This window comes from Anolis sagrei, chromosome 2 (assembly GCF_037176765.1).
Source record: "Anolis sagrei isolate rAnoSag1 chromosome 2, rAnoSag1.mat, whole genome shotgun sequence".
NCBI lineage: Eukaryota > Metazoa > Chordata > Lepidosauria > Squamata > Dactyloidae > Anolis > Anolis sagrei.
In genome coordinates, this window is record NC_090022.1 from 88573778 (window position 1) to 88599208 (window position 25431).

The 25431-nt window shown below is 39.5% G+C and overlaps 1 protein-coding gene and 1 long non-coding RNA gene across 5 annotated transcripts in view; one reads left to right on the top strand and one right to left on the bottom strand.

Annotated features, from left to right (window-relative positions):
- The window catches only part of MYOT (myotilin), a 54654-nt gene extending 29609 nt beyond the window's left edge, over positions 1–25045 (bottom strand). For 2 of the 4 annotated variants that reach the window (XM_060765343.2, XM_060765340.2), the window contains exons 1-8: positions 24856–25045; positions 14482–14554; positions 14245–14374; positions 10396–10458; positions 6161–6302; positions 4223–4246; positions 3484–3603; positions 1030–1267 (exon numbers count right to left, since the gene is read on the bottom strand). In XM_060765343.2, coding sequence (XP_060621326.2) covers positions 1030–1267; positions 3484–3603; positions 4223–4246; positions 6161–6302; positions 10396–10458; positions 14245–14374; positions 14482–14489 — 725 coding nt within the window. In that variant the 5' untranslated portion in view covers positions 14490–14554; positions 24856–25045. The remainder of the gene's footprint in view (positions 1–1029; positions 1268–3483; positions 3604–4222; positions 4247–6160; positions 6303–10395; positions 10459–14244; positions 14375–14481; positions 14555–24855) is intronic. The other 2 variants (XM_060765339.2, XM_060765341.2) reach the window with 2 other exon arrangements.
- Positions 15466–19358, top strand: LOC132766665 (uncharacterized). The gene is made up of 3 exons (XR_009630538.2): positions 15466–15699; positions 18258–18390; positions 19302–19358. It is a non-coding gene; the product is annotated as an uncharacterized lncRNA (long non-coding RNA).
- Positions 25046–25431: the final 386 nt, after the last annotated feature.

Genomic DNA, 25431 nt, shown 5'->3' on the forward strand with positions numbered 1-25431 from the left:
CTCTCACACCAGAAGTGACTTGCAGTTTCTCAAGTCGCTCCTGACACACACACACACAAAACGCATTGGATGACTTTGCTCAGAGGAAGGCAAAGATAACCCCTTTCTGAAATAATCTTGCCAAGAAAATGCCATAAATTTGCTTTAAGGTCCCCATATGCTAGAAATGACGTGGAAGGCATACAACAATAATCCTATGTAGCGTGAAATGTGAACAGATTACACAATTACGCTAAATCTGATGTTCACCTACAAGGATTGTTTTGGTTGGTGTAGTATGGATTGATCCATGGACAGCTGTATACAATACACTTGGGCCATTTTAACTTAGGGTAAACCACTTAATGGCCATGTTCCAGAAGCATTCTCTCCTGATGTTTCACTCACATCTATGGCAAGCATCCTTAGAGGTTGAGAGGTTTGTTCGAAACTAGGCAAGTGAGGTTTAGATATCTGTGGAATGTCCAGGGTGGGAGAAAGAACTCTTGTCTGCTTGAGGCAAGTGTGAATGTTGCAATTGGCCACTTTGATTACCACTGAATGGCCTTGCAGCTTCAAAGCCTGGCTGCTTCATGCCTGGGGGAATCCTTTGTTGGGAGGTGTTAGCTGGCCCTGATTTTTTCCTATCTGGAATTCCCGTTTTTTTTGAGTGTTGCTCTTAATTTACTGGGAAATTATTTGAAGTAACACTCAAATATTATCATAGTAAATCTGTGGAAAGTTGTGGTCATTCATATTTTGCGCCACATTGCACTATTGCACATAAGTAACTATAATCGATCACCCCCCCTTTTTTTAGTAAATTAATCTGAATTAAAGACATGTAGCATCTAGTGTTATTGCATGATAGAATTACAGCTCCGTTTAGCACATACATGCAGCTAGGCAAAAAAGCAACAGAGCATTTGGAAATGTGTCGCACAGGGGGCAGGGGTGTGTGGGTAAATGAATTTTCTTTGTAACCGTAGCTAGCTGAAAGAATTGCTATTATTGAGTTGAAGAGACTTGGGAATATTTGTTTTGCCTTACCATGCATATGAATTGTCTGAATCCTTGTTCTCGTGGCCATTGTTCTGCCCCCAGAAACTTCCATACTCTTCTTGCTCTGCTGAGCCAGAGGGCTTTTCTGGCATTGTATCAGGTTTGTTCTGTAGATCCCTTCCCATTAATATGTATTGACTCTCTGGTGCAGAGTGGGTATACAGTGTAGTGGCTGGCATATCTGACCATAAGGGAGCTGCTTTGAAACTTGCAGTCTCTTCTGTTTCTGAAAAGTAATTACAGAAATAGAAATCAAACCCAAAGAGTGACTCACTCCATTATATGCCATTCTCTGTTTAGATCAGAACCCCACCCCCACCCCCTTTCCTTTGGCAATCCATTTGCTCAGCTGGGAAACGGAGCTGTATCTTCTTAATATAGGTTTATACTTCTAGTAAAACTCATAAATACATAACAATACTGAGAATATTCAGCTCTTTAGAAATGTAACGTATTTATGGTATTTATTAAACATTTAGGATGGAACTGAACATGGGAACCTGTATGGGGATCTAGTATATAATCCAGTGGCCATTGTGGGAGACGAAAAGCTTAATTGGTTCAAAGTTAATTGTAGCTATTTGAAAAAATATATATGTTGTAAGCGGGTGGTCTTGTGTTTTGGAATTCTATCAGAGTTGGTATGATTGAAATCCCTATTTCTGGTACTTTCCAAAGATAGTGAGATCACCTATGGATGTCTCTTATATAAACAAAATGCAGGAAGGGTGCGGGACTGAATAGCGTGTGTGGAGCTTCCAGGCAAGTCTTCTGTGTAGGCAGTAATGTAAGCCTGTCTCGCTGTCTGATTGCTTTTCCGTCCCTTCTTTTACATTATAAAACAGAAGCTCTATCATCTGAAGATTCTTAGACCACCCAGTTTTTAGTGGTGTAGTTAACTTGAGGCCACATTACGCCCTACAACAGGTATTGTGATACTGAAGATGGCTTTCTACTTTATTCTCAAATAAGAACACATACAGTAGAATCTCGCTTATCCAACCTTCGCTTATCCAACATTCCATCTTATCTGACGCTCTTGTCCGATTCCCCCCTTTTCCTACAGCATTTCCCCTTCAATTAAAGGAGTGCTCCCCAACTCTCTCTCCGTTCCCAATAAGTGAAAAAGGCACGACAAGGAGGAGGAGGGAGGAAAGGGGGAAAAGAGGCAGGACTGGAAGCAGAAGCATCCTCCCCCCACTTCCCTCTGTGATTTCCACGCTCCTCTTCTGCATCCGGGCACTTCCTGCTGGGTTGCTCTAGCCTCGAGGCATTGACTTGCCTTAACCCTTTGAGTATCTGTTGTTAGTATTCTAGGTGTCTAGCATCACGTCGGATGGGTAACAGTAGGAGACTCCATATTATCCGACATTTTCATTTATCCAACGTTCTGTTGGCCCATTTATGTCAGATAAGTGAGACTCTACTGTACCTCTGATCTGACTAATTTAAATAATATCATGTCAGTGTGGTTTCCATTGAAATGTTTGTGACACCTTTCCCTCCCAAGAGGTTTAAAGAAAACTGCATTTTTAAAGTTCTACATATATTTGGGAGGAAGGGGGTAGCATCTTTATTGCAGTATGTATTTAATGAATGTGCCAGAAGGAGGTCATCTGCACATATGAAGATGCATTATTACACATAATATCAAAAGTCCCATTGAAACATTTGAAGACCTTCCTTGTCATTCTCTTGAATGGGATCCTCAAGTTTTACCTCAGTGCTTCAATTTTTACTGCCAGTTTTCAAGAAATGTCTTCAAACTGGGCAAACCAGACCAAAGCCTCACTGAATATCTTCAATGTACTCTTTTTAATTGCGTATTTCTCATTAAGTGACCTATAAGGAGCGACTTAAAGAGCTTGGTATGTTAAACCTGTAGAAGACAATGTTGAGAGGATACATGAGAGCCATGCATAAATATGTGAAAGGGTGTCATAAGGAAGAGGGAGCAGGCTTGTTTTCTGCTGCCTTGGAAACTAGGACTTGGAGCAATTGGTTCAAATTGCAGGAAAGGAGATTCCCCCTGAACTTAAGGAAGTACTTCCTGACCGAATGAACTGTTCAACAGTGGAACTCTCTGCCTTGAAGTGTGGTGGAAGTTCTTTCCTTAGAAATTTTAAAGCAGATTTTAAATGGCCATATGTCAGGGACACCTTGGTTCTTCCTTTCATGCATGGCAGGGGGGTTAGATTAAATGGCCCATGTGGTCTCTTCCAAATCTATGATTCTGTGGTTCTAAGTGTGATCACTAGTTTTGTTACACAGCTCATGGTTGAAACACAGAACTGGGAGCTATATTCCAAGTTTAAACAAGAGATGCCATGGAGTTGGAGGAGGTTTGGGCTCATAGGACTTGAGGTCATACTTTCAATAAATGGGTGAAACTGAGTAGGAGAGAGAAATGGGAGCTGGTGGGAGAGAAGAATGTACAGTTACCTTGGGAAACAATAAGGCGTGCGCTGGATGCCACTGTGCCAAACTCATTTTCAGCAATGCATTTAAATATTCCAGAATCTTCAGGAAAGGCTTCTGTAATTACCAAGGTGCAAACTTCCTCTAAAAGGAGGAGATAAGTTAATGAGACACTTTACATGTTTTTCTAACATAATGCCATACCACCACCCTGCAAAACAGTTGCCCATGACCTCACAGGAAGTTTATCTGATTTTCCATATCTTAGAAAATAAACCCATGACTAAAGAAATAAGAATACTACAGAAGTATACAATGTGTTTAATTATTTGTATTTGCAACAAAGCTTTAATATTTGGATAACTGTGCAGGCATCAGCTGTGATACCGGGCCACGTTCTCTTTATAACCCTTATTTTCAAGGGATTTCATCCACCATAAGTCTCCTAAGAGCAGAAATCCTTTCACATGGTAAACTGATGGGTATGTTTTGTTGCTTGCTTTTCTGTTGCTTGGGTGTAAGAGGGTTGAATGTTGAATTTCCCCACAGACAACTTGTTAAACATTACTTCTAAGATCTAGCAAGAAATATCTGCCTGGTAAAACAGCATTACATATATGCACCATAATGAGCAAATGATATGCATTTATATTCTAGGGTTCAGCTAGATCTCATGACATGAATTGAATTTGTCTAGATGCAGATTACAGATTGCATGTGCCTAATTCTCCACAATTTGCCTAATTATGTAAAAATTACATACCAGGCATCATTGATAAGGAGGCCTCTGTAAATGAAAACAACAAAAAGTTTATTGTAATTACAGGCAGTTGTTTTATAGCCTTATTGTCTAAACAAAACTAGTTGCAGACTAAATGTTAGGGTAATAATTTATAGTTTCACTGAGTAGAAAACCTTTATTTTTCTGAAGCGCGCCAGCCACAAAGATGATAGCCATCTCTCTCTCTTACATATAAGTACACAAATTTTACTAAAGCTAGGTTTTTTAAAAAAAATCCCTTTCAAACATTTCATTCAAATTTATGATCCTTTTTTCACCTTGCAAAAGCATATTTGAAACTGGACCACAAACGTAAGGGATTCAAATTACAAGAAAAGAGATTTCATCTAAACAATAAGAATAATGTCTTGGCTGTAAGAGTTGATCAACCATCAGCTACACAGCTGCAGATGGTAGTGGACTCCCCATCTTTAGAGGTTATTAAACAACAGGTACTTCAATTGTATATTCCTGCATAGAAATTTATTCTGTGATTTTCTTTTTGCCTGTATACTTTTGGAGGAAACAATTTCATACTGTAAATATCATAAAGATGCAATTTATACCATGTTTCAACCAATGGAAAAGATTTATATAAATTTAAATGGTAAAATATTCTCCTGCATAGGGCCCATTGGTTGCGCAGCAGGTTAAACCACTGAGCTGCTAAACTTGCTGACCAAAAGGTTGGTGGCTCAAATCTGGGGAGTGGGGTGAGCTCCCGCTGTTAGCCCCTTCTTCTGCCAACCTAGCAGTTCAAAAACATGCAAATGTGAGTAGATCAATAGGTACCGCTTCTGCGGGAAGGTAACGGCACTCCATGCAGTCATGCCGGCTCTTCTAAGCTCTTTGGTTTAGAAATGGAGATGAGCACCACCTCCTGGAGTCAGACACAACTAGACTTAATGTCAGGGAAAATCTTTATCATTTTATTCTCCTGAAAATCATTACTCAGCCAAAGCTACTGACTTTTTGAGAGTTTTAAAAGGTACATCATTTTTTTTGTGAAAGAGACAGACCTAGAGGGGGAAGGTAAGCTAGCCAAGACAGTTGAGTGGGAACACGTGAGGCAGCTTTTGAAAGTGGCAAGGAAGGGTGAAATGGAAGGTACAATTGCTGCTGAATATAATTATGGTTACAATTATTTTTAGTGGAGAATTACAGTGAGCTCTTGATATCCTCTGGAGTTTGTTTCCAGGACACCCTGTGGATAACAAAATCCCATTATATACAGTGGGGTATTAAAATGGTGTCCCTTATATAAAATGACAAAATAAAGGCTTGACAAAATAAAGTTGTTTTTTTTAAAAAAAATACATTAAATATTTTCATAATTGTTAGGTTTTTAAATGATCCCTTCAGGACCCCTCATTCCTTCCAAAAAAACGACTACTGAAGTTTGACGCAAGGAGCCCTTTCACACTACAGTGTAATAGCTCCTTGGTGCCACTTTGACTAGCATGGGTCACTCCGCAGCCATGGTTCTTTCCTATGGAAACTTGGGACAGGCAATTTAGGGATGGGGACTGAGAATTCTCCCTCACAATGTTGTAGCACCACATCAAGTTACGAATCATAGAATTCATAGAATGGGGCCAAGGCAGTTAAAATGGAATCGACATGCTATAATTGTGTAGTGTGATAGGGTTCCCACTCTAGCCAATACAGAATAGGATGGATGCAATTAGAAATGCAATGGGGCTAGGGCACGATCATGGTAAAGGCATTTGTGATCAGGACAAGCGGATAATTGGAAGTTTCAATTTCTTTCATTTCTAGTTTATTACTAAATAGATCAAAGAAATTATCAAAGAAAATTATCAAAGAAAAGCTTTCTTGTACATTAGAGTATCATTCCTATTTAAAAAAGAAAAGTTATTCTGCAGATCCAGGCTTTTTTTTAAAAAAAGAGATACCTACTTTTTCTTAATATTCGGAAGTCTGCAGAATCCATTATTTGATTATGTTCTCTGTACCAGCGAACCTGAAATTTATGTGATGCTCGAATTCGACATTCAAATACCACTAGCTGACCTTTGCTTGCTGTAATATTCTGGATGCCCTGGACAATGGGGAGAGGAACAATACAGAGTTTATGTGTGAGATTAAATTTTAGATACTTACGCTGAGCTTTGAAACAGTACTTTGAAAGAGAAAAATGCTATTTGTTATGGAAAAAAATGTTAGTGCTAAAAGCAAATGTGATTACACAGTCAAATCCCTGTTTCTTCCAAAAACAGAGGCTGAAAAATATAGAATAATGCCCTTTCAGTGGAGCGGGTTAAACTCCTGTGCCAGCAGGACTGAAGACCGACAGGTCGCAGGTTTGAATCCGGGTAGAGTGTGGATGAGTTCCCTCTATCAGCTCCAGCTCCTCATGCGGGGACATGAGAGAAGCCTCCCACAAGGATCATAAAACATCAAAACATCCGAGTGTCCTCTGGGCAACGTCCTTTCAGATGGCCAATTCTCTCACACCAGAAGCAACTTGCAGTTTCTCAAGTCGCTCCTGACACAACCAAAAAAAAGCCATTTCAAAACTTCTTGGATGCAAAAAAAATGCATTCATCTACCCCAGAAATCCAAAAAGTTACTTTTGGGGACTATAATTTCTAGAATGCCCCAACCAGTACAACCACTGACTTAAACAGAGCTGAATGAAGTACAGTGCAACCCCTGTCTCACAGGGGGATATGTTTTTGGCCTTACAGTGGAAATGCGAAACCACAGATAATAGCAAATCCTATTGAAATTTGAACCAAATCTATTGAAAGCATACCATAGAATTGTGCTGAAGGCCCTTGAAAATGGTTTTAAGAATTTCAATTTCTTGGTCCTTCAACACAACTCTCTGGTCAATTTCCTTTGGGTAGAAACCATAGAAACATGCTGAAGAACCTAAAAATGCCTAGAAATAACATTTTTCGGACGTGAGTATATGAAATTGGGTACTGCACAATACAATTGTATGTGTGTACCCAGAGGTTAGCTCCATTGGAATTAATGGCACTTACCTGGGAGTAAATATATATAGGATTGTGGTCTCAATTACATATTTGATCATGTTCAACAGATTATTTTCTTTCTCTGCACTCAACTACATCCCTTGGCTTTCTCACAGATACTAGAGATCAACCTGCCTGGAGATGGGATATTGGACTGCAGATGAAAAAGCAAATCCATTTCTGAAAAAATGAATCCCTTTTCCTTAGGTTCAGGATGAACAAGGAACAAGATTTTGATCATGGTCTCATGCTCAGAGTTGCATCCAGCCCCATCATTTCATGGAACAAAGCAAATTGCTCCTACAGCAGATATCTGAGCTCTTTTAGTTCCTCTTTGTTGGGTGACCGAACTGTGTACACAGCACACAGTCTATTTTGGGCCTCCCAGACAAGTGCACTGCCTCAGGTAGCATGGATGACATATCTTAAAGACATATCTTGTCACCAGTGTAGAAATGACATCCATCTGCTCGTCCTCTTGGCTTCTGAATGTGGAATTGGGAAGTGGGGCAACATTTTGTTCTTTGGCTCAAGCAACAAAATACCTTTGCTCTTGTTTGTTGTTGTGTCCCTTCATGCATCACTCCAATATGTTATGGGCCCTGTGTTCTATGGCATGGCTGCATTTTTGTTTTGAAAGTAGAGTCAGCTATAGAGGGAGGGTTTCCCTAGCTTCCAGATCTATTAATTGCCTCTGCTATAAGTTTACAAATGTCTTCATAAAGCCATAGTGGTTGAGAGTGCACTTTTGAAATCATCACATATTTCTGAAAATGATAAGGATTCCATTGAAAATATATGCAATAACTAATTGTTCATCCAGCTGCCACTGCAAATCACTATCTATCACTTTTATGTACAACAGATAGTCCTGGACTGTGAGAATTTAGGAGCTGAATTAGGATGATGAGGAAGAGGGTCTTCTTCCAGCAGCTGATTGTGGGGCAAATGCTGAGCAGCCACCTGAGCAGCCGGGCACTTTGGAGCTCACTGCTGCTGAGCAGGAGCCGGGCCCTTCTAACATGGAAGTAAACTGAGTCAGGGCAAGATGAAGTTGTTCAGGGTGAAAAGCAGGCACCGACTCGCCTGCCCGGCGCCAGTTGAAGGTTGTTGCCATTTTGCAGTGAAAGTCCAAATAACTGGCTCAGAAGAGGGTCCTTTCAGGTGCAGCACAAATAAGTGATGTTTGTAGCAGCCCTTTACTGGAGCAACAAGGTACAACTTATATCTTGTTGATGACTTTCATGCCTTGGACCTCAGACTATGCATTTTTGTTCTTGACTTGAACATTTGGTGAGACACTCTGATATTGACCTTGTGGAATGGATGCTGGAGTACTCTCTTGTTTTGACCATCTGTTTGGACTGATCACTGTGTTGACTTTTGGACTGTCTCTAACAATCGTGGTGGAGAACGGCTGTACAGCATGACATGTCTGGACTGTCTGACCGGTTTGCATCTTGACAGAGGTTAATGACCTTATCACATGTGAATAAATAAGTCTCCTAGGATGCTTCTGCCCCAGTACACTCACAGGGCCCCATGCTGCCCATCAGACAACATAGACTGACTTCTGGCAGGGCTCTGTGGGCGAACTAGAAGGCAGCATGGTAGGACATTGCACGGTCAACACGCTAGTCTGCCTGCGTTCCATTAGGAACAACGGAGCTGCTGTGGGATTAAGCTGTATAGCAACACTTCCCCACATGTGATGGGGAAGCATCTGCTACCAGCTAGGGTGCCAGGATTACTCTGCTGCCGCTCCAATTCACCGCGGGGACTTGCAATGCTGGACTAAATTGCAATGCTGGACTAAATACAGAGGATTGATTTAGCATTTGCCTTCTTTTGGACCGACCTCTACATCCATTCCTAGATCCATCTAGTTTAGATCAGCACACTGTATTATTATTCTATCTTAGAACGGAGTTCCTATAATAAAGCTTGGTTATAATGAATCTCCAGGATGCCATTTTTGCTTTTTAATCAAGATCTGCACTCTAACATGCAGACCCTGCTCAGAGTCTGCCAGATATATAGAGATGTAGTTATTCAGTGATAAGTGATATGAAATTCTATAAATGAATGTTTATTTTTAATCTGCTTTTTAGTCATGAAAGTCTCCCCAAGTAGCCTTGTCGCTCTTCCACATCAAGGGCAGGCAGGGGTGGCTCCTACAAAGTTTATCAGACTCCAACCCCCTTGATCCTACATCTACAACTGGACCGATAGTGGGATTTGCAGTCTATCAGCATTGGAAGGAACACAGGTGATCACTAGTGTTTAAAAAACTAATCTTTGGCACACAGAAATTCAGGCTCAAAAGTGGGAAAAGGGAGATTATGGAATTATTTTATTTGATGGCCATGTATTGAGATGTTTTTAAAAATATGATGAGAGGCATTACTATCAAAAGCCCCTTTCCCTGTGAACTGCTTCCCCTAAAATAGCAAGAGCAAATTCAGATGTGAAATCCTGTGGTGAAATACCTGGTGGAAGGGTGTTGTTGCTGTATTCCTTTAAGTCATTTCTGATTTACGGTTATTTTAAAGCCCTATCATGGGGTTTTCCGAGGTTGATGTCTGATTTGTCCAAGGTCACACAGGAGATTTTTATGGCTGAGCAGGGATTTAAACCCTGTCCTCCAGAGTCATAATGCTTAAACCACTACGGAGGAGAATAGGGTGGTGAGAGTTCAGTAGTTTTCATCATACAACCTCTTAGTACTGATGGCCCACACTACAAGTATCCGAGGTATGTAGTTTGGACTGGATATCTGCAGTTGCATGTCAAAGTCTTGGAGAAAAACCAGGGCCCTGTCACACTACACCACTATAGCACTATGAATCCTTACACCAGCTGGCATTACTACAGGTGCCAAGCAACAACCACCTCTAGTTTTGTGTTCAGTGTCGCCCCCAGCCCATATACATGGGGAAATGTTCTCTGACTTCATGTGGAAACACAAATCATCTATAATAATGAACCCTGTTGAAATGAAGAACTCCCAGCCCCAGAATATCATAAAATCACACTGGAGGACTTAGAAAATGCTGTGTATGGAAACTGCAATTACTGGTCTTATGGATACAGGGGTCGTACTATAGTTATAGTTTCCTCCAAACCACTCTTGAACAGATTATGCCACACCTTTATGAATATAGGGGCTGCTTCATGGGCAGATCCAGGCTGGTTTTTTGATGGATTCTGCATCTGTAAGAGAAATGGGACACATTGTAGGTGCTATATCCATTACACACACACACACACACACACACACACACACACACACACACAATAATAATAATAATAATAATAATAATAATAGGGTAAGATGGTTTTACTATATTGTCACTGGTAGTTTTGAATGTGTGTGCTGAATATGTCAATTTAATCCATATTAATTTCTACAAGTCACTTGTGCTTGGCAGAGGGATGTTTATTGCTCATGACCAAAACAGATACACCATCCCTTACAATATACTATCCTCCATTAATGATTTATTGCACAAAGTCCCATGAAGGTTTCAATCATACAGTGTGTCCCATAGAATAGCCAGGTATCTTAACTCACCCTTGAAAAGACAGTGGATTTCTCACTCATGACTGTTGCCATCCAAGAATATCATGGCCAGAGCTTGGAACACCTACCCTTTTGGACCAACTCTCCCAGAACCCATGCAGCCAGCATAGTTGGGAGTTGCAGGAAAGGCAAACTGTTTCAGTCTCTGGCCATAACAATCTGAAATTGTTTTAATTGGTGTTGAACAAATGCACTGTGATCCAAGCTCCATTCAATCCACATGCTTAACTGAAGGGTTAAAGTAGGTCACAATTACGTAGACTCACTTTTATATCTGTAACATGAGAAACAACGAGTGCTTCCTCTTATCTCACCTCTGCTACCCTGCTAGGATTTCCATCAATGCTCTCTCTGGCAAGAAGTGTGAGGTCTCTTCTTTATCTTCACCTCTTCCATCAATGTGTGGACTTCCTCCTGTTTCACACATGTGGATCCCAACTTTGAGGAGCTCCTATGTGCCCTCACTGATCCTGTGCGAGATTTTATTTCTGTTCCCCCTGAATGCCACTACTCTTTATTAACTACTACAACCACAAAGAAAGTATCTGGAATCAAGCTTTTCAATACTGCAGTACTTCCAATAAAAGATTTCTGATACTTTTCCAGACTGCAGGCAATAGTAGGTGATACAATAATAATAATTTATTAAACAGAATTTGAGCATACCTCACAGATTATTTATATATTTATTTCATGCATTTCTACCCTGCCCTTCCTCCCCCCCCCCCCCCCCCCGAATGTGCAGTTTATTCACACCTCTCAATCTCTCTCATACTCATCTTCTAGCTAAGTCCTATCCTGACTCAGAGGCCCCTTCAACACAGCTGAATAAAATCCCACATTTTTTGTGTTGAACTGGAATATATGGCAGTGTGGACTCAGCCCAGTTCAAAGAAGATATTGTGGGATTTTCTGCCTTGATACTCTGGGTTATATGGCTGTGTGGCAGGACCCTAACTCTCCATGTGTTTTCCATTCCTGCTGGGATACAAAGGCATGGAAAAGTGTGTGTTTCTCAGGAATAATTGGGTTTAAAGGGCACATTTTAAACACATGTTTTCCAGCCCTTAACCTGATTCCTCCTGTAATTTGGCTAAACATCATTTAACCACCGCTCCCCCTTTTAACGTGATTTAACACAGGTTATAATGCATGTGTAGAAGGGCCCCTAGATCCCTTTCACATGAGTGTTTTCAAGCTAGGTGTCACCCATCCTATATCTGTGCATTTCACTTTTTCTGTCTAAGCATAGTAGTCTATGGCACCCCACTAGTTTTTATTCTCCAAGATGAAGAGGAGTCATTGATAAGAACTGTCTTGGTTCAGCCAGTTAACCAATTCCCAATCTACCTAACAGTAGCATTGTCTAGGTCGGATTTTATTAGCTTGCTTGCAAGAATATCATGGGAAGCTTTGTTAAGGCCTTGTTGAGTCCTCTTCGGGGTGAGATAGGATGACGTAAAAATATAGTAAACAAACAAACAAACAAACAAGGCCTAACTGAAATCGAGATATGTGATAATCCATAGCATTCCCTTCATCTACCAAACTTGTAACACTATCAAAAAATAGATAAGATTAGTTGGCCATTTCCGGTCAGTAATTGTTTGGGTTCCCTTTTCCTCTATTTTTGAAAAGGGGGGAAATTGCTTATTCTATAATGCACTTCCTCTACTACATCATCTGCTTCATTTCCCCCACATTGATTTTTTTTCATTTTGAGAGAAGACCAAGGCAAAGTAAGTATAAAGTAGTTCTATCTTTTCTCTGTCCCCTGTTAATATTTCATCATTTTCCTCACGCACTGGACCTACCATTATCTTGTTCTTCCTTTTGCTATGGACATAAACCAAAAAGCCCTCACTGTTTTATATGTGTTTTATATGTGTTTTTTAATGCTTCTAAAAGTAGCTACCTGACATCATGATTCGTAGCAGATCTCCTTCAGTGTTTTATGGTATAATAGTCAAATATATCTATGCTATGATAGTCAAAGCACTAATGAGTGCTATTGTGGAGAAAATATTTCAAGAAATATAAATTTGGGAGCTTATTATTATTATTATTATTATTATTATTATTATTCTTTATTTGTACCCTGCTAGCATCTCCCAAAGGGCTCGATGCGGCTTACAAAGGCCAAGGCCTCAACACACAACATAACAATACAAAACCCAAGGCAAATTAAAAAAAATTGAAGCAATATAACAACAAGCAATAAACAATACACTAAGACACAATGAAACTGGGCCTGGCCAGAGTAATGGGTACAGGATTAAAAGTGCTGATGTGACAGGTGGAATATAAGGCTTATAGGGCAAGTGCAGTGTGCAGCGTGCGGCAATCTTAGTTTTAATAAAGTGCTTATGGGACTTGGTATTTGATATTTCCTATTCTGGGAAGGCACATTGGAACAGCTAGCGGGGGTTTATGCTTCACATTAACCAATAGCATTTTGCTGCATGGTGAACCATTCTCGCCACCATTCTTACTTCAATCAATTGTTATAACACGGCTTTATTTTTGGTTACCAAAAATTGAAAAAAAAAAATCTAGCTTTCTTGAAGAGCTGCTACACATGGATCCTTTGTTATATGGTTGCTGCCACCATTCCTTGGCTGTAATATGTAAGTCAGTCCCTTTTCTTATTACTTAAGTATCCATAATTTCTAAATGTATTTTTCTTTTAGACAGTATTACACAGTAATGCATATACAGAAGGAGACAGCAGGTAGAAAAATATTCCATAGACACTACTAGCAACTAGTTTTTCACGTGACTACCCTTTTGGAAAGAAGCTTGAAGAAACCATAGGGAACATTGAGGACTTGGTATACAGTATGTGGTTTGCTTTATGGGAAACAACAACTGTTTTTCTTTAAAGGCTCTCAGTGATAATGTGGTTGTTTACACCTCTTGCTCAACTTGTATACTCAAATAAACTCAAGTAAACTAATCATATAGCAAATGCCTGAAATGTCCAACTCCCCAGCAAAATCCAAAATGATATAAATCATTGCTGTTTCTAGAAATGCATTTGCTTTTTTGCTTTAGTCTAATTTTATAAAAAGAAACGTATGCAATTTCTCTGCACTTCTCCCAATCACTTGAAAGGTATTTAAATCCCTGGATATTTTGAATTCTCCATCTCTGCACTAAGTAGCCGCTTTGATCCCACCGTCCTTTCTGAAATGTCTTTGGAGGAATATGACAAATGGCTAAGCTCCAGGGCAGCCACATGACTGCTTCTAATCCTCCTATTGATTGATGCCAAAGCCCTAGTCAGACATGGTTTAAAAGTGAGGAAGGTTGAATGGAAAAGAGGAATGAACCTAGCATTTGGTTCAGTATTGGAAAGGATTTTTGCACAAATATTTTAACTTAACAAGGAGAGAAAATGAACTCTTTTAACCTACTCTTTGAGGATCAGTGGATAATGGCTGTATTAAAGTGGAATAGCTGTGCCATGCCTTGCTGCTACTGCTGAACTCTTCATTGGATGAGGACCCAATGGTCAGTGACAGACTGGTGGTTTTCCGCTTGGTTCTATGAGGGAACAACGAAACCAACTAAGCAATAAGCATGACTCTCTAAAGGGGGAGGGAGAGAATTTATTGGGTGATTATGCACAAAGGAACAGCCTCTGCACTTACTGTGACATGCTGCTGACCCAGCCAAGATGCTGGTATTTATAGGGAAGGACTTGGTCAAGATTTCCTTATGAGCCTACAAGGAAAAATAAATCAGGTTCAGATGTTAAAATGGAATTCTTGTTTCTCCCCTAAAGGGAAATCAATGAGCACATTTAGCAGTTTAGGTGAAAACTGAATGGCAAACCAATAGTATGAAATGGAAAAGACTGTGCTAAAATGATCAGCATTGCAGGTGGGAGCAAAGAGAAATGAGAACACAACATGCTAACCCTTCCACATATTGGAGATCTTTCTTAGCTTATGTGAGTTTATAGGTGTTGATACTCTCCAATAATTATGATCCTAGAACAGGGATGAGAAACACGGAGTCTTCTGGTAGTTGGATTGTAGCTCCCAGAAACCTCAGCCAACTTAGCTAATTGTGAGGGAGAATGGAAACTAAGTTCAACAATACCTGGATAGCCACACAATTCCAACTGTGGGCCAAAGAGAACTTCCATCTGTCCCAATTTGGCAGCAACAGTCCTGATTAATCCTATGTCATCCTACTTTTTCAGATACTTTTAGAATGCCAAAGTTTTTCTCTTCTCCTCTCACTTTTGCTTACCTCAGTTACTGGAAACAGTCAGCCCTCCACATTAGTGACACAGGGCCCTCATGAAAGTGGGGGGAGGGGGGGGGACCAAATAAAGAAATTGCTGTTTTTTATGTGAGATGATACCTCTCTAGGAATTTCTAGGTCTTCCAGCATGACTCAATGGCCAACTTTTGCTGGAAATGGATCACAGAATCACACCGGAGGATTTAGAGATACCTTGAGAGGTGCTTTCTCTAAAAATCTCCTGGCCATCCAGTATGACTGCAGGGCATTGGCTATGGAGCCATACTGAAGAACCTAGAGATTCCTATAAGGAACATTTTAACCATGTCTGTGACTAATCAAATCTGCAAAACTTTTTCTTTTTTCTTTCCTTGCATCGGCACATCAAGCATTTCTCATTGTCCCTTGCCGGGAACCTCCTATTGTACTGCCTGTGTCCTTGAAAGAAAGCATACCACAGACTGTACCTAACAGAGTCAATTTAGCGAGCTTCATGTTCCACGTAAATGGCAACCTTTACTTGCTGTAACTCTAGACCTCAGTGAAGATGATGGAATTAGCCTGTGTCAGATGAAGAGAGGGGGACCTTTGCAACTCAACATGGCAAATATTTTAAGGTACATACTGACCGTGCTGTTGATACAAAGAATAATGATGACTACCTGAATAGCTAACATGTTTGCGCAATTATGTTTTCTCTGCCAGAAGGACACATGTAATGTAGAGAGTGTTAGGAAAATGTTATGATGCCTCAGTGGAACACTTTGACTGTGCCCTGAAAAGTAGACAGACTATTAAAGCTGTTTTAGCAACAAACGTTTCTCCTGATCTACTGGGTGGGGGTGGGAAATTACTTTTCTGAAACCGCCTGGGAGAGAGGTAAGACAGGCTTAATTCCGATGCATGGATGCCTCTTGTACTGCTGAAATAACTATAATCTATCTCTCAAGTCTTCTGCTAGCAATGGAGATGATGATATTTACAAACATTCAAACGTTTAGGAGTATTGAAATTTTAATAATAAAGACTCTCTCTGTTCTGTAATGCATACAAATGTATAGTATTTTAAGTTATTTCGGTTACTTCTACCCCGCCCTTCTCACCCCGGAGGGGACTGGTCTCCTGGATTGGTCTCCTGTATTTTTTGAGCATGCAATATATAGCTTTTTGGATTTAAACAGGCACCAAAAGAAGATTTTTTTTTGAAGTAAAACAGCCTTAATTTTAGATGGTTGAGTTGGCTTTTCTGTAATATGTCCCCTACTTAATTCAGTCACTTTGCTCAAAAAAGCACACCTTTTAGAAAACCACCAGTCTTCCTTCTGCTGCAGAACAACTAAGAAAAAAATAGTGTGTTCTCATTTCAGAAAACTTGGGGGATCTGAAAAGGTTTCCACAAGCCACAATGATGGATGTCTTTTAGCTAATCTGTATAATTAGAATAGTATTGATTCATTACTCCTTTTCAGGTACCAATGACCAGGAAAGACCAGGTCTTTCTCAGGATAATTAGGCCAAATAGATGGGAAAAGAAGTAATTAATATTCCAGTTGTAAAGATTAAGTAGGAATCTTTACTATTTTCTATTCTGTGGCAGTAAGTTCCACAAAAGAAGTCTTTTGCAAAATGAATGTGCCTGATTTTTATTTGTCCATTTATTTTTTACTATAGAAAAAAAGAATAAGGTGTAAGAAAGAAAAGCTCTTTGGTGATCATTTGAGTCACTACAGTAGCCAGCAAAAAAAACACAAACAGAATTAAAATACTCTGATGCATTTCTAGGATGTGCATTACATTCTAGCCTGGAATGACTCATGTATAATACTACAGAGAAGCATGAAGCACCACAAAAGTTTAATGCATGAGATGACTGGTCCAAAAATTGTACAGTGCTTCTAAAGCAAATATTTTAAACTTTGGTGCATTTTATTAAAAAAAGTGAGAAAGAGAGCCAGGAGCTTTTTAAGTTTTTTTTTTAAAGCACGAGCTTTTCAAGAGGTTTCTAGAGAGTTTGGCTATGGAGGAAACATTGCTTGCTCACCCCCCCCTTCCCCCCCACACACAGGGCACCCGTTTTTTATCCTGTTTTTAATAACACAGCTTATAAAAATTATTTTTGGACTACAGCTCCCAGAAACCAATTACTTATCTTGCCTGGAGTATTCTAGGAGTTATGGTATACTTTTGCAAGATGCAGTTAAGGGCGATCTCATGGTGTTTGATGGCTAGGAAGGGCCGTTCTAAACTGGATGCACAGAGGTGTGAAACCTACACAGCAACACTTTCTGTAATTTGTTTGCAAAGGATCACCCAATTGGAATGTATTCACTTATTCAGATTTAATGGGCAGCTGTTGAAGGAGATCTAGAAATAGAAAATCACTCCAAATCTGAGTGGAGACTTCTTTGATTATACAGGGTGGGTAAAAAGTCACAAGGGTGTCTGATGTTTTAATAACTTTTTGAAAAAAATGAAAATATTTTACACATAATGCAATGTATTTTGTTTCCTGTGTATACTGTATACAATGTTATGATATTGTACATTTAAAGAGAAAGAAGTAGTTATTAAATTCTGAAATCCCTTTGTGACCTTTGGCCCACCCGTAGAAACACGGCTCCGATGACCTATTTATGGGGTGGATTTAGTTTTCCCATGGGGTCTGAACTGTTTTGATAAAGAATAAAAACTTCCTCTAAAATGTTGTTTCTGTGTAGCCTCCTTTTGGCAGCTACTACACAACAGAGGAAAGGAATTATTGAACCATGGTTTTGATCCAGAAATTGTGTGTGTCATTGTGGCCCAGTTGTTGATTTCTAACCCTTGGCATTTATGTTTTCCAAACATGAAGCTTTCACATGTAACTGTGCCCACTACATTAGTATATGTGAAACATTTACTGCAGAAATTGTATATTTCCTCTCCTGATATGTCTTGTGTATTGGGAGCTTGAGAGTTTAGGCATTTTTCTTAAGAAAAAACAATGATAAGTCCACAAACAACCATAGGATTATGCCAGCTCATAGGTAACTAGTTGGATTGTGCATATTTTTACAAAGAGGGAAGAAGTTTGTTGGGAGACAAATACATTAGATGCAAGAAAGAGAAACATGTGGAAAATAACACTGATTGAATAATTGATTTGACTTGATTTGTGCTCCATCCTTCCCAACAGGAGTTGAGGATGGTGAAATATCTACACGAAGACATGATTCAAACCACAAATGACAAATACCTAACATCACAAACGATCATGAGAATGAGTGAGACGAGAGAACAGGTGTCCGTGACTTGGACTGATGCCCAGGGTGAGGTAAACAGTCCAGATATGTCTTGCAAAGCAGCATGTATTTGCAAAGCAGTTGGTTGCCTATAACAGAACAATCCAGATCACTTCAACTTGGAGAACAAGGAAAAATGTGGAAGGCATTTCCCTTAAAACCAAATGCTCACACACAGTCCTCATCTCTCTCTTTCTTTGTAGTGCCCTGACACCTAAAGTGTGCTGCTTTACAAAACATTCCTTTCTAGAATTATTATGTCAAGGCAATAACACATTACATCCATCAACTTTTCAGTCTAAGTCAACCAACTAAAAATAGCTACTTTCATTCAATCACCCCACTCCTGTTGGCTCTTATTGGCACATGTCTTCCCAGCAATAGAAGATGTTTCCCTCTGCATGATCCACAGTCATGCTGTGCCCTTCCCCTGTGGAAGCAGCAGGAGTCCAAAGGTTCCCAGTGGATGGACTGGGATAGCATGTTCTTGGGGGGGGGGGGGGAGTAAAGGAGGTTCCCTCTTATGAGTAAGCATGGGGAGAAAGTCAGAGGACTATAACAAGTTTAAAATCCAGATAGTTTATCTCTGCAGTACATAGCTCTGCATGCAAACAGAGCAAAGTTAAGCACTGAAGGATATACAATGGGCAAAGGGGGGGGGGGAATCAATTTGCATTTTTATTTTTTACAGATCTGACTTTTTTTGGGGGGGGGGGGGTAGCATACAAACTTATGACACTAAAATAAAGCCAGTTGGTTTAAGCTATCCATTTTTGTGTGTAGAAATTATTATTTTAAAAACACTAATCTAATTATGTTGGATTTTTAAAAAATTCTAGATGTCACTCTTCTGTCCTTCACAAGTATCCAACAGTGCAAGCAATTTGCAACACTATTAAAAGTAACACTGGAAATCTCTCCCTCTCTCCCTCCTCCAGTCTCAGTGAGGACCTCATCAGACAGGCAGAGGGAAAGCAGGAGGAAGCAGTTCTTACTCTGTTCCCTCTCATCCAGGTTTGTCTTCTGCCATCTCATGTCCTTTCCCCACTTAGGTCTGTCTTTTGCCCCCCCCCCCCCCCCCAATCACTGATATATATTTTCTGTTCGTCATGGGAGTTCTGTGTGCCATATTTGGTTCAATTCCATCATTGGTGGAGTTCAGAATGCTCTTTGATTTTAGGTGAAGTATACATCCCAGTAACTGCAATTCACATATGTCAAGGTCTATTTTCCCCCAAGAGCGCCTCAAGAGACCCAACTCCTCCAAAGGCACTCTGGGCTCTGTTTCTCCATGCTGCCAAAATGGAGCCTTATGGAGTCCTGTCAGAATTTAGTGGCATGGAGAAATGGGGAGAAGGCACAAAGAAGATTGTTTTTGATAAGGTTGTCAGTCTTTACCTCTCTTTCTTACTGTGGACAAGCCCTGGACAGGCCATGTGTCATTTAAGGAAACATTGCAAAGACTGTGCTCACTGGCAATGAGCATGATTCAATATTAGGGCTATTTTGAGATGAGGTGGCCCTTTGCTGTCCCACACACAGGCATACAATGTTCAATAAAAGCATGACTGCATCTGACGTTCAACAACAACATGTGTCAAATAACTAGGTGTATCATTTATTGTGAAAATTCTGTTAATATACAAAATATTTTACAAAAAAAGTAATAGCAGCAGCTGGAGGGAGCATTATTCTACCATTACTAAGGTCCTGAAACCACCCTACCAATAACTTCTATTTACATTGAGAAAAAAGCCTTTATTAGCACCAATCATATAAACAAATAACCAAAGCATGAAAGTAATACATACCAAGTAATAATATGACATTTTAATTTGAATGTAATAGCAGCATTAAAAATCATGAATAGCTAATAATGCCATTACTTTTTCATGTAACAACTAATATTTTCAGGCCCATTTTTCATTATCTGGAAGATAATTATATTTTTAAAATGTTTTGAGAGTAAAGACTTTGTGGTGTTCCTTCAAATTCTACCATCTTTTCTTATATTTTAATGTATTTGTTTTTCAAATACAAAACAGAAAGCAATTAATGTTTTGTCTCACAACATGAGTGTGTTGGTTTTCTAAGTTTTGCAATAAATGAACAAAAATCCCCAACAATCTGGGGAGAAAGCAATCTCTGCAAACAGCAATGTCAGAGCATTGATCTTTATACACTAGAACCTCTACATAAGAATGTCCCAACATAAGTATGTTTTAACTTACAAATTCTCACTTAGCCTAGAGCAGTGGTTCTCAAACTGAGGTCCCCAGATGTTTTTGGCCTTTAACCCCCAGAAATCATAACAGCTGGTAAACTGGCTGGGATTTCTGGGAGTTGTAGGCCAAAAACATCTGGGGACCCCAGGTTGAGAACCACTGGCCTAGAGTGATGTTTTGACACCTAAATGCTGTTTTGACCTACAAACAGCGCAAAAGAGGCCTTTTTGCCCCCTAAACCAGTTCTAACAAAGAGAGAGAAACAAAATCTGGACTGGGTTCCTAGTCAGAGTAGCTCTGGCTCTTCCTACAAGTCAGAAATTCCAGCTCCATGTGATTGCTTGCCCTGAATGTTCTGAGAGGAGTCCAATATGGAGATTCCACTCCAGAGATTGAAGTCCATCCTGGTGTAGCGAAGCCTCAGCTTAAAGGAGAGTATAGGGCTTCCAGCAAACCAGAGTTGCCATTGTACCTCATGACTCAGCCTGCCTGCCTTTGCCTGCATGGAATTACTGATTTGGGCCAAATTTATCCCCAAGTGCAAAATATAAGTTGTAGGCACCCCATTAGAAGTATTTATTTTGGAATCACTGCCAAAGGCAGTTTGATAGAACCAATGTCTAGGAGAATCAAACCTGTACCTCTTCTATTGCAAACATATCAGCCACCATTTCCGAATGGCCAAGCACAGGGATTTCTGATGGTGGTTTATTTAAACTGCATACAGGAAGAGAAGCAGTCCTCTTTTTGTGCTTAAGTTGAATACTATGGCCCCAAGAGCTAACACTTGCTAAACTGGAGCAAACTGCACCTGCTCTGGCTTCCAAGAATTTTCAAGGGTGGCACTAGGCACAGCACATTGCAGTAATATTATCTGGCTCTTTGCAGAACTGTAAAAAGGGCTGAACTTGAAGGAAATGCTTGTAATTATTTCACCAGGTGCAAGTGGAGGGGAGCTTTTGGCCCCCAGGAGATACAACCACCATTTTCCATTTTGAGACCATTCCTGAAGGCTGTAATCCAAGATCTTGTGTAAATGCAATCTTCCTTTGCAGAAGAAATTCTGTAATAACCATGAAGCATTGTCTCCTACCTTCGATGATAATGGACTGGAAATTGACTTCATGCCCATTTACTATGCTGCGGCAGAATTTACTGCTGCAATATGTTCACATATTAGATTTCTCTCTGCCCCAAAGATATTCCTGAGATACTCTAAAATTGTTCAGCCAACCTCAAAAGGGGGGGGGGGTATTTATCAAGATTCATCTAAATTCATTAACTTCAAGTACATCTTATTCTTATCCGAAACCCATGGATTTTAAAGCAGACTTGACAGAAGAATTCAAAGACATAAAGAATTTTAAGACATAAAGAAATCTAGCAGTATTCAGTGTGGACAAGCAAACCCTCCCCATTCTTCCCAGTTTCTGGCACTGTATGCACCCTGAGACTAAGGAAGAAAAGAAACGTACACTCGACTCAGCCATGGGCCCCATCTATACTGGTATATAATCTAGTTTCTTAATGCAGAATAAATGCATTGAACTGGATTATGTGGCAGTGCAGATTCATACAATCCAGTTCAAAGCAGTCAATCTGCATTCTGAACCTGGATTATATGGCAGTGTAGATCCAGTCATGGTGTGTGCTCATAGTCGTTTCCATGAAAAGTTTTAAATTACATATAGAATCTCTTTCAATGTGTCTGTATATCAGAGCTTGAAATGTTATTGTTTTAGAAGGAATCCATTCCCATTTTTTCTCACACAGCATTATTTTAAAAAGTAATATGCTATTGTTACTATTACAATATTTTTAAAGTAACCTGTGTCACAACTTGCTATGTTTTATTACTTGAAGGGAGACAAGTAAGTGATAAGTCAATGGCATAAAAACTGAAGAACTCCTTCAGAATGTCTCTCAAAATGAAGGGCAATGAGAAAATATTTGCTTTAGGGTACATCAAAATATTGCTAAAAGTAACATTATTTCTACTTCACATTTTAGTTTTCAAGTACTCTCATTAAAAATAAAGCAACTTTTACAGGTAACTGTGGGATTGCCAAATGTAATTTGTTATGAGAGATAACCTTTATAATGAAAGTTAGAAGGATTATTCCTTATAGAAATGGCAGGTGCACCTTATTATAAAGAATTTCCAATATTTAAAGATTGGAAATATTTTTTATATATAGACAGAACAGAATACCAAAATCCTTTATTTTGGGATGTGGGCCATTCATAAAAACGGAAGTATGTGCCCCATGTAATTGATAAATGTGAACAATATGTCATAACAAAGGGAACTCGGGCTGAGAAAGGCGGGATAGAAATATTGTAAATAAATAAATAAATAAATACTCAATATTTTCATTTGACATTTTGTTAGAACACAAACTTTTTAATTGCTATTTACTGATTATCAGCACTGCATGGCCTTAATATTGACTGTATCTTATTGCTATTTTGAAATCCTAAAAATATGACTACTAGATAAGTAATTTTTGAGCCTTTACTTCAAAATAAAATCTACATGTGCTTTTCTAGGTCTTATCTGTCTGTCTAGTTAATTGAAAGAAGACTTGATCTAGAGCAGTGTTTTTCAACCTGAAGGTCTGGATCCCTGGGGAAGTCATGGGAGGGGGGGGGGGACACAAAGATCATCATAAAACACAGTATTTTCTGTTGGTCATGGGGGTTCTGTGTGGGAAATTTGGCCCAATTCTATCATTGGTGGGGTGCAGAATTCTCTTTGATTGTAGGTGAACTATAAATCCCAGCAACTACAACTCTCAAATGTCAAGGTCTATTTTCCCCAAAATTCACCAGTGTTAACATTTGGCCATATTGAGTATTCGTGCCAAATTTGGTCCAGATCCATCATTGTTTGAGTCCACAGTACTCTTTGGATGTAGGTGAACTACAACTCCAAAACTCAAAGTCAATGCCCACCAAACCCTTCCAGTATTTTTTGTTGGTCATGGGAGTTTTATGTGCCAAGTTTGGTTCAATTCCATCATTGGTGGAGTTCAGAATGCTTTTTGATTGTAGGTGAACAATAAATCCCAGCAACTACAACCCCCAAATGATAAAATCAATCCCCCCTTCGACCCCACCAGTATTCAGATTTGGGTGTCTCAGGTATTTATGCCAAATTTGGTCCAGTGAATGTAAATACATCCTGCATATCAGATATTTACATGATGATTCATAACAGTCGCAAAATTACAGTTATGAAGTAACAACAAAAATACTTTTATGGTTGGGGGTCACCACCACATGAAGAACTGTATTAAGGGTTCACGCCATTAGGAAGGTTGAAAATACTGATCTAGACAATGACTCTTCATTTTGGCTTCAAGATGTAAGGCATAAACTATGCAATTATAAATGAATAGAAAAAGGATTTGCAAACTCTGCTTTTGTATTACTATGACTTATTTCTTACCCTTTTTTCCCCTGGCAATCTTATTTTTTTTAAGGCGCTCTATTTTATAGTGCTAAATACATATTCTCTATTTCAGACAGAAAGACAACATCCTTCTCCCCTGCCTCCACCAAACAGTAGATAATGTGATGTATTTATTTTAATTAAAACCTTTAAAGATGTGCTTTCATAAAAGCAAAGAGGTTTTGCACTTGGCTTTTTGCCAAGCTGTGTCCCTTTGGGAGGCCCTTTTTTCCTAGCAGAGTGCAACGGTGCCTCCAAATATGTTGCCAACGCATCAAACATAACTAGGTGTTTTGATAGCAAAGGGATGTGGATTTTTTGGATGAGCTGAATAGCAGAGGCTTGTGTTCTTGCCAAGCGATTCATCCATTAGCCCTGGGAATCCCAGGCCAAGGGGCCCAGTCTGTCTGTGGGATGTATAGCAACATCCAGCCTTGGAAACCCGATCCGATTAATTTCTAATTTTAACTATGTGTGTAGCATTTCATATAGCAGCAGCTGATGGTGCATAAATCTGCTGGCCTGTCAAACAGCTCAAGTGCGGTGCTGAAGCCGAGACTTTTCTTTAAACAGAAACGCAAGCTTGAAAGCAGTGCTCTGGAGTTGTTGTTTTACAGACGTGCTGCCATTGCACTTGGACAAACACAGGAGAGCAACAAGCCTCTTTATCCCGATGCACAAATGGTGCCCAACACCACAAAGCTGTAGGGCTTCAATCTTAATCACAAAGAGGTGACAGATAGATAACTCTTCTCTTTATGATTATTATTTCCTTGTTAAGCCCAATGGTTAAATGACATGCTGTTTACATACCTGTTCGAGTTTTTATAAGCTGTTTAAAGAAAAAGGGATCTTTCTTTCAAAAAGGACTTTACAGTGCAAACTGGAATGTCCCTGGCGAGAGACTCATCTAGCTCCTTGAAAAAATGTTGCATTCAAAACGCACCACCAAAGTTTTCAAAGAGTAGCCTCCCATGAGCTGAGCTGTTGGTAGACCCCTGAGCTGCTGGGTAACACTCTAATCTCGTAGGGATAAACTGAGGAAGTGATCTCAGGGTATACTCAGATTTCTCTCTTTTCATCAGCTGACTCGAGTTTACTCGATAGAACAGCAGGGCCCAGACTGTCAGTACCAGAAAGGGATTGTTGAGTTATTTCATATACAACTCTAAGTGGCTGGGTCAACAAATACATATAATAAATGACATCAGTTTCTGGAGGTGGCAGCAATAGCCAGGGGCAGCAGTGCTTCCCCCTTTCCACAGAATGACTCTCAACTTATTCACATGCCATATTAAAATCCATATTTTGAGTTCCAAAACTTAGTGTCTACTTATCCATGAATTTATACAATATTTACGTGAAGAAAATATATTTTATATTTTTGCT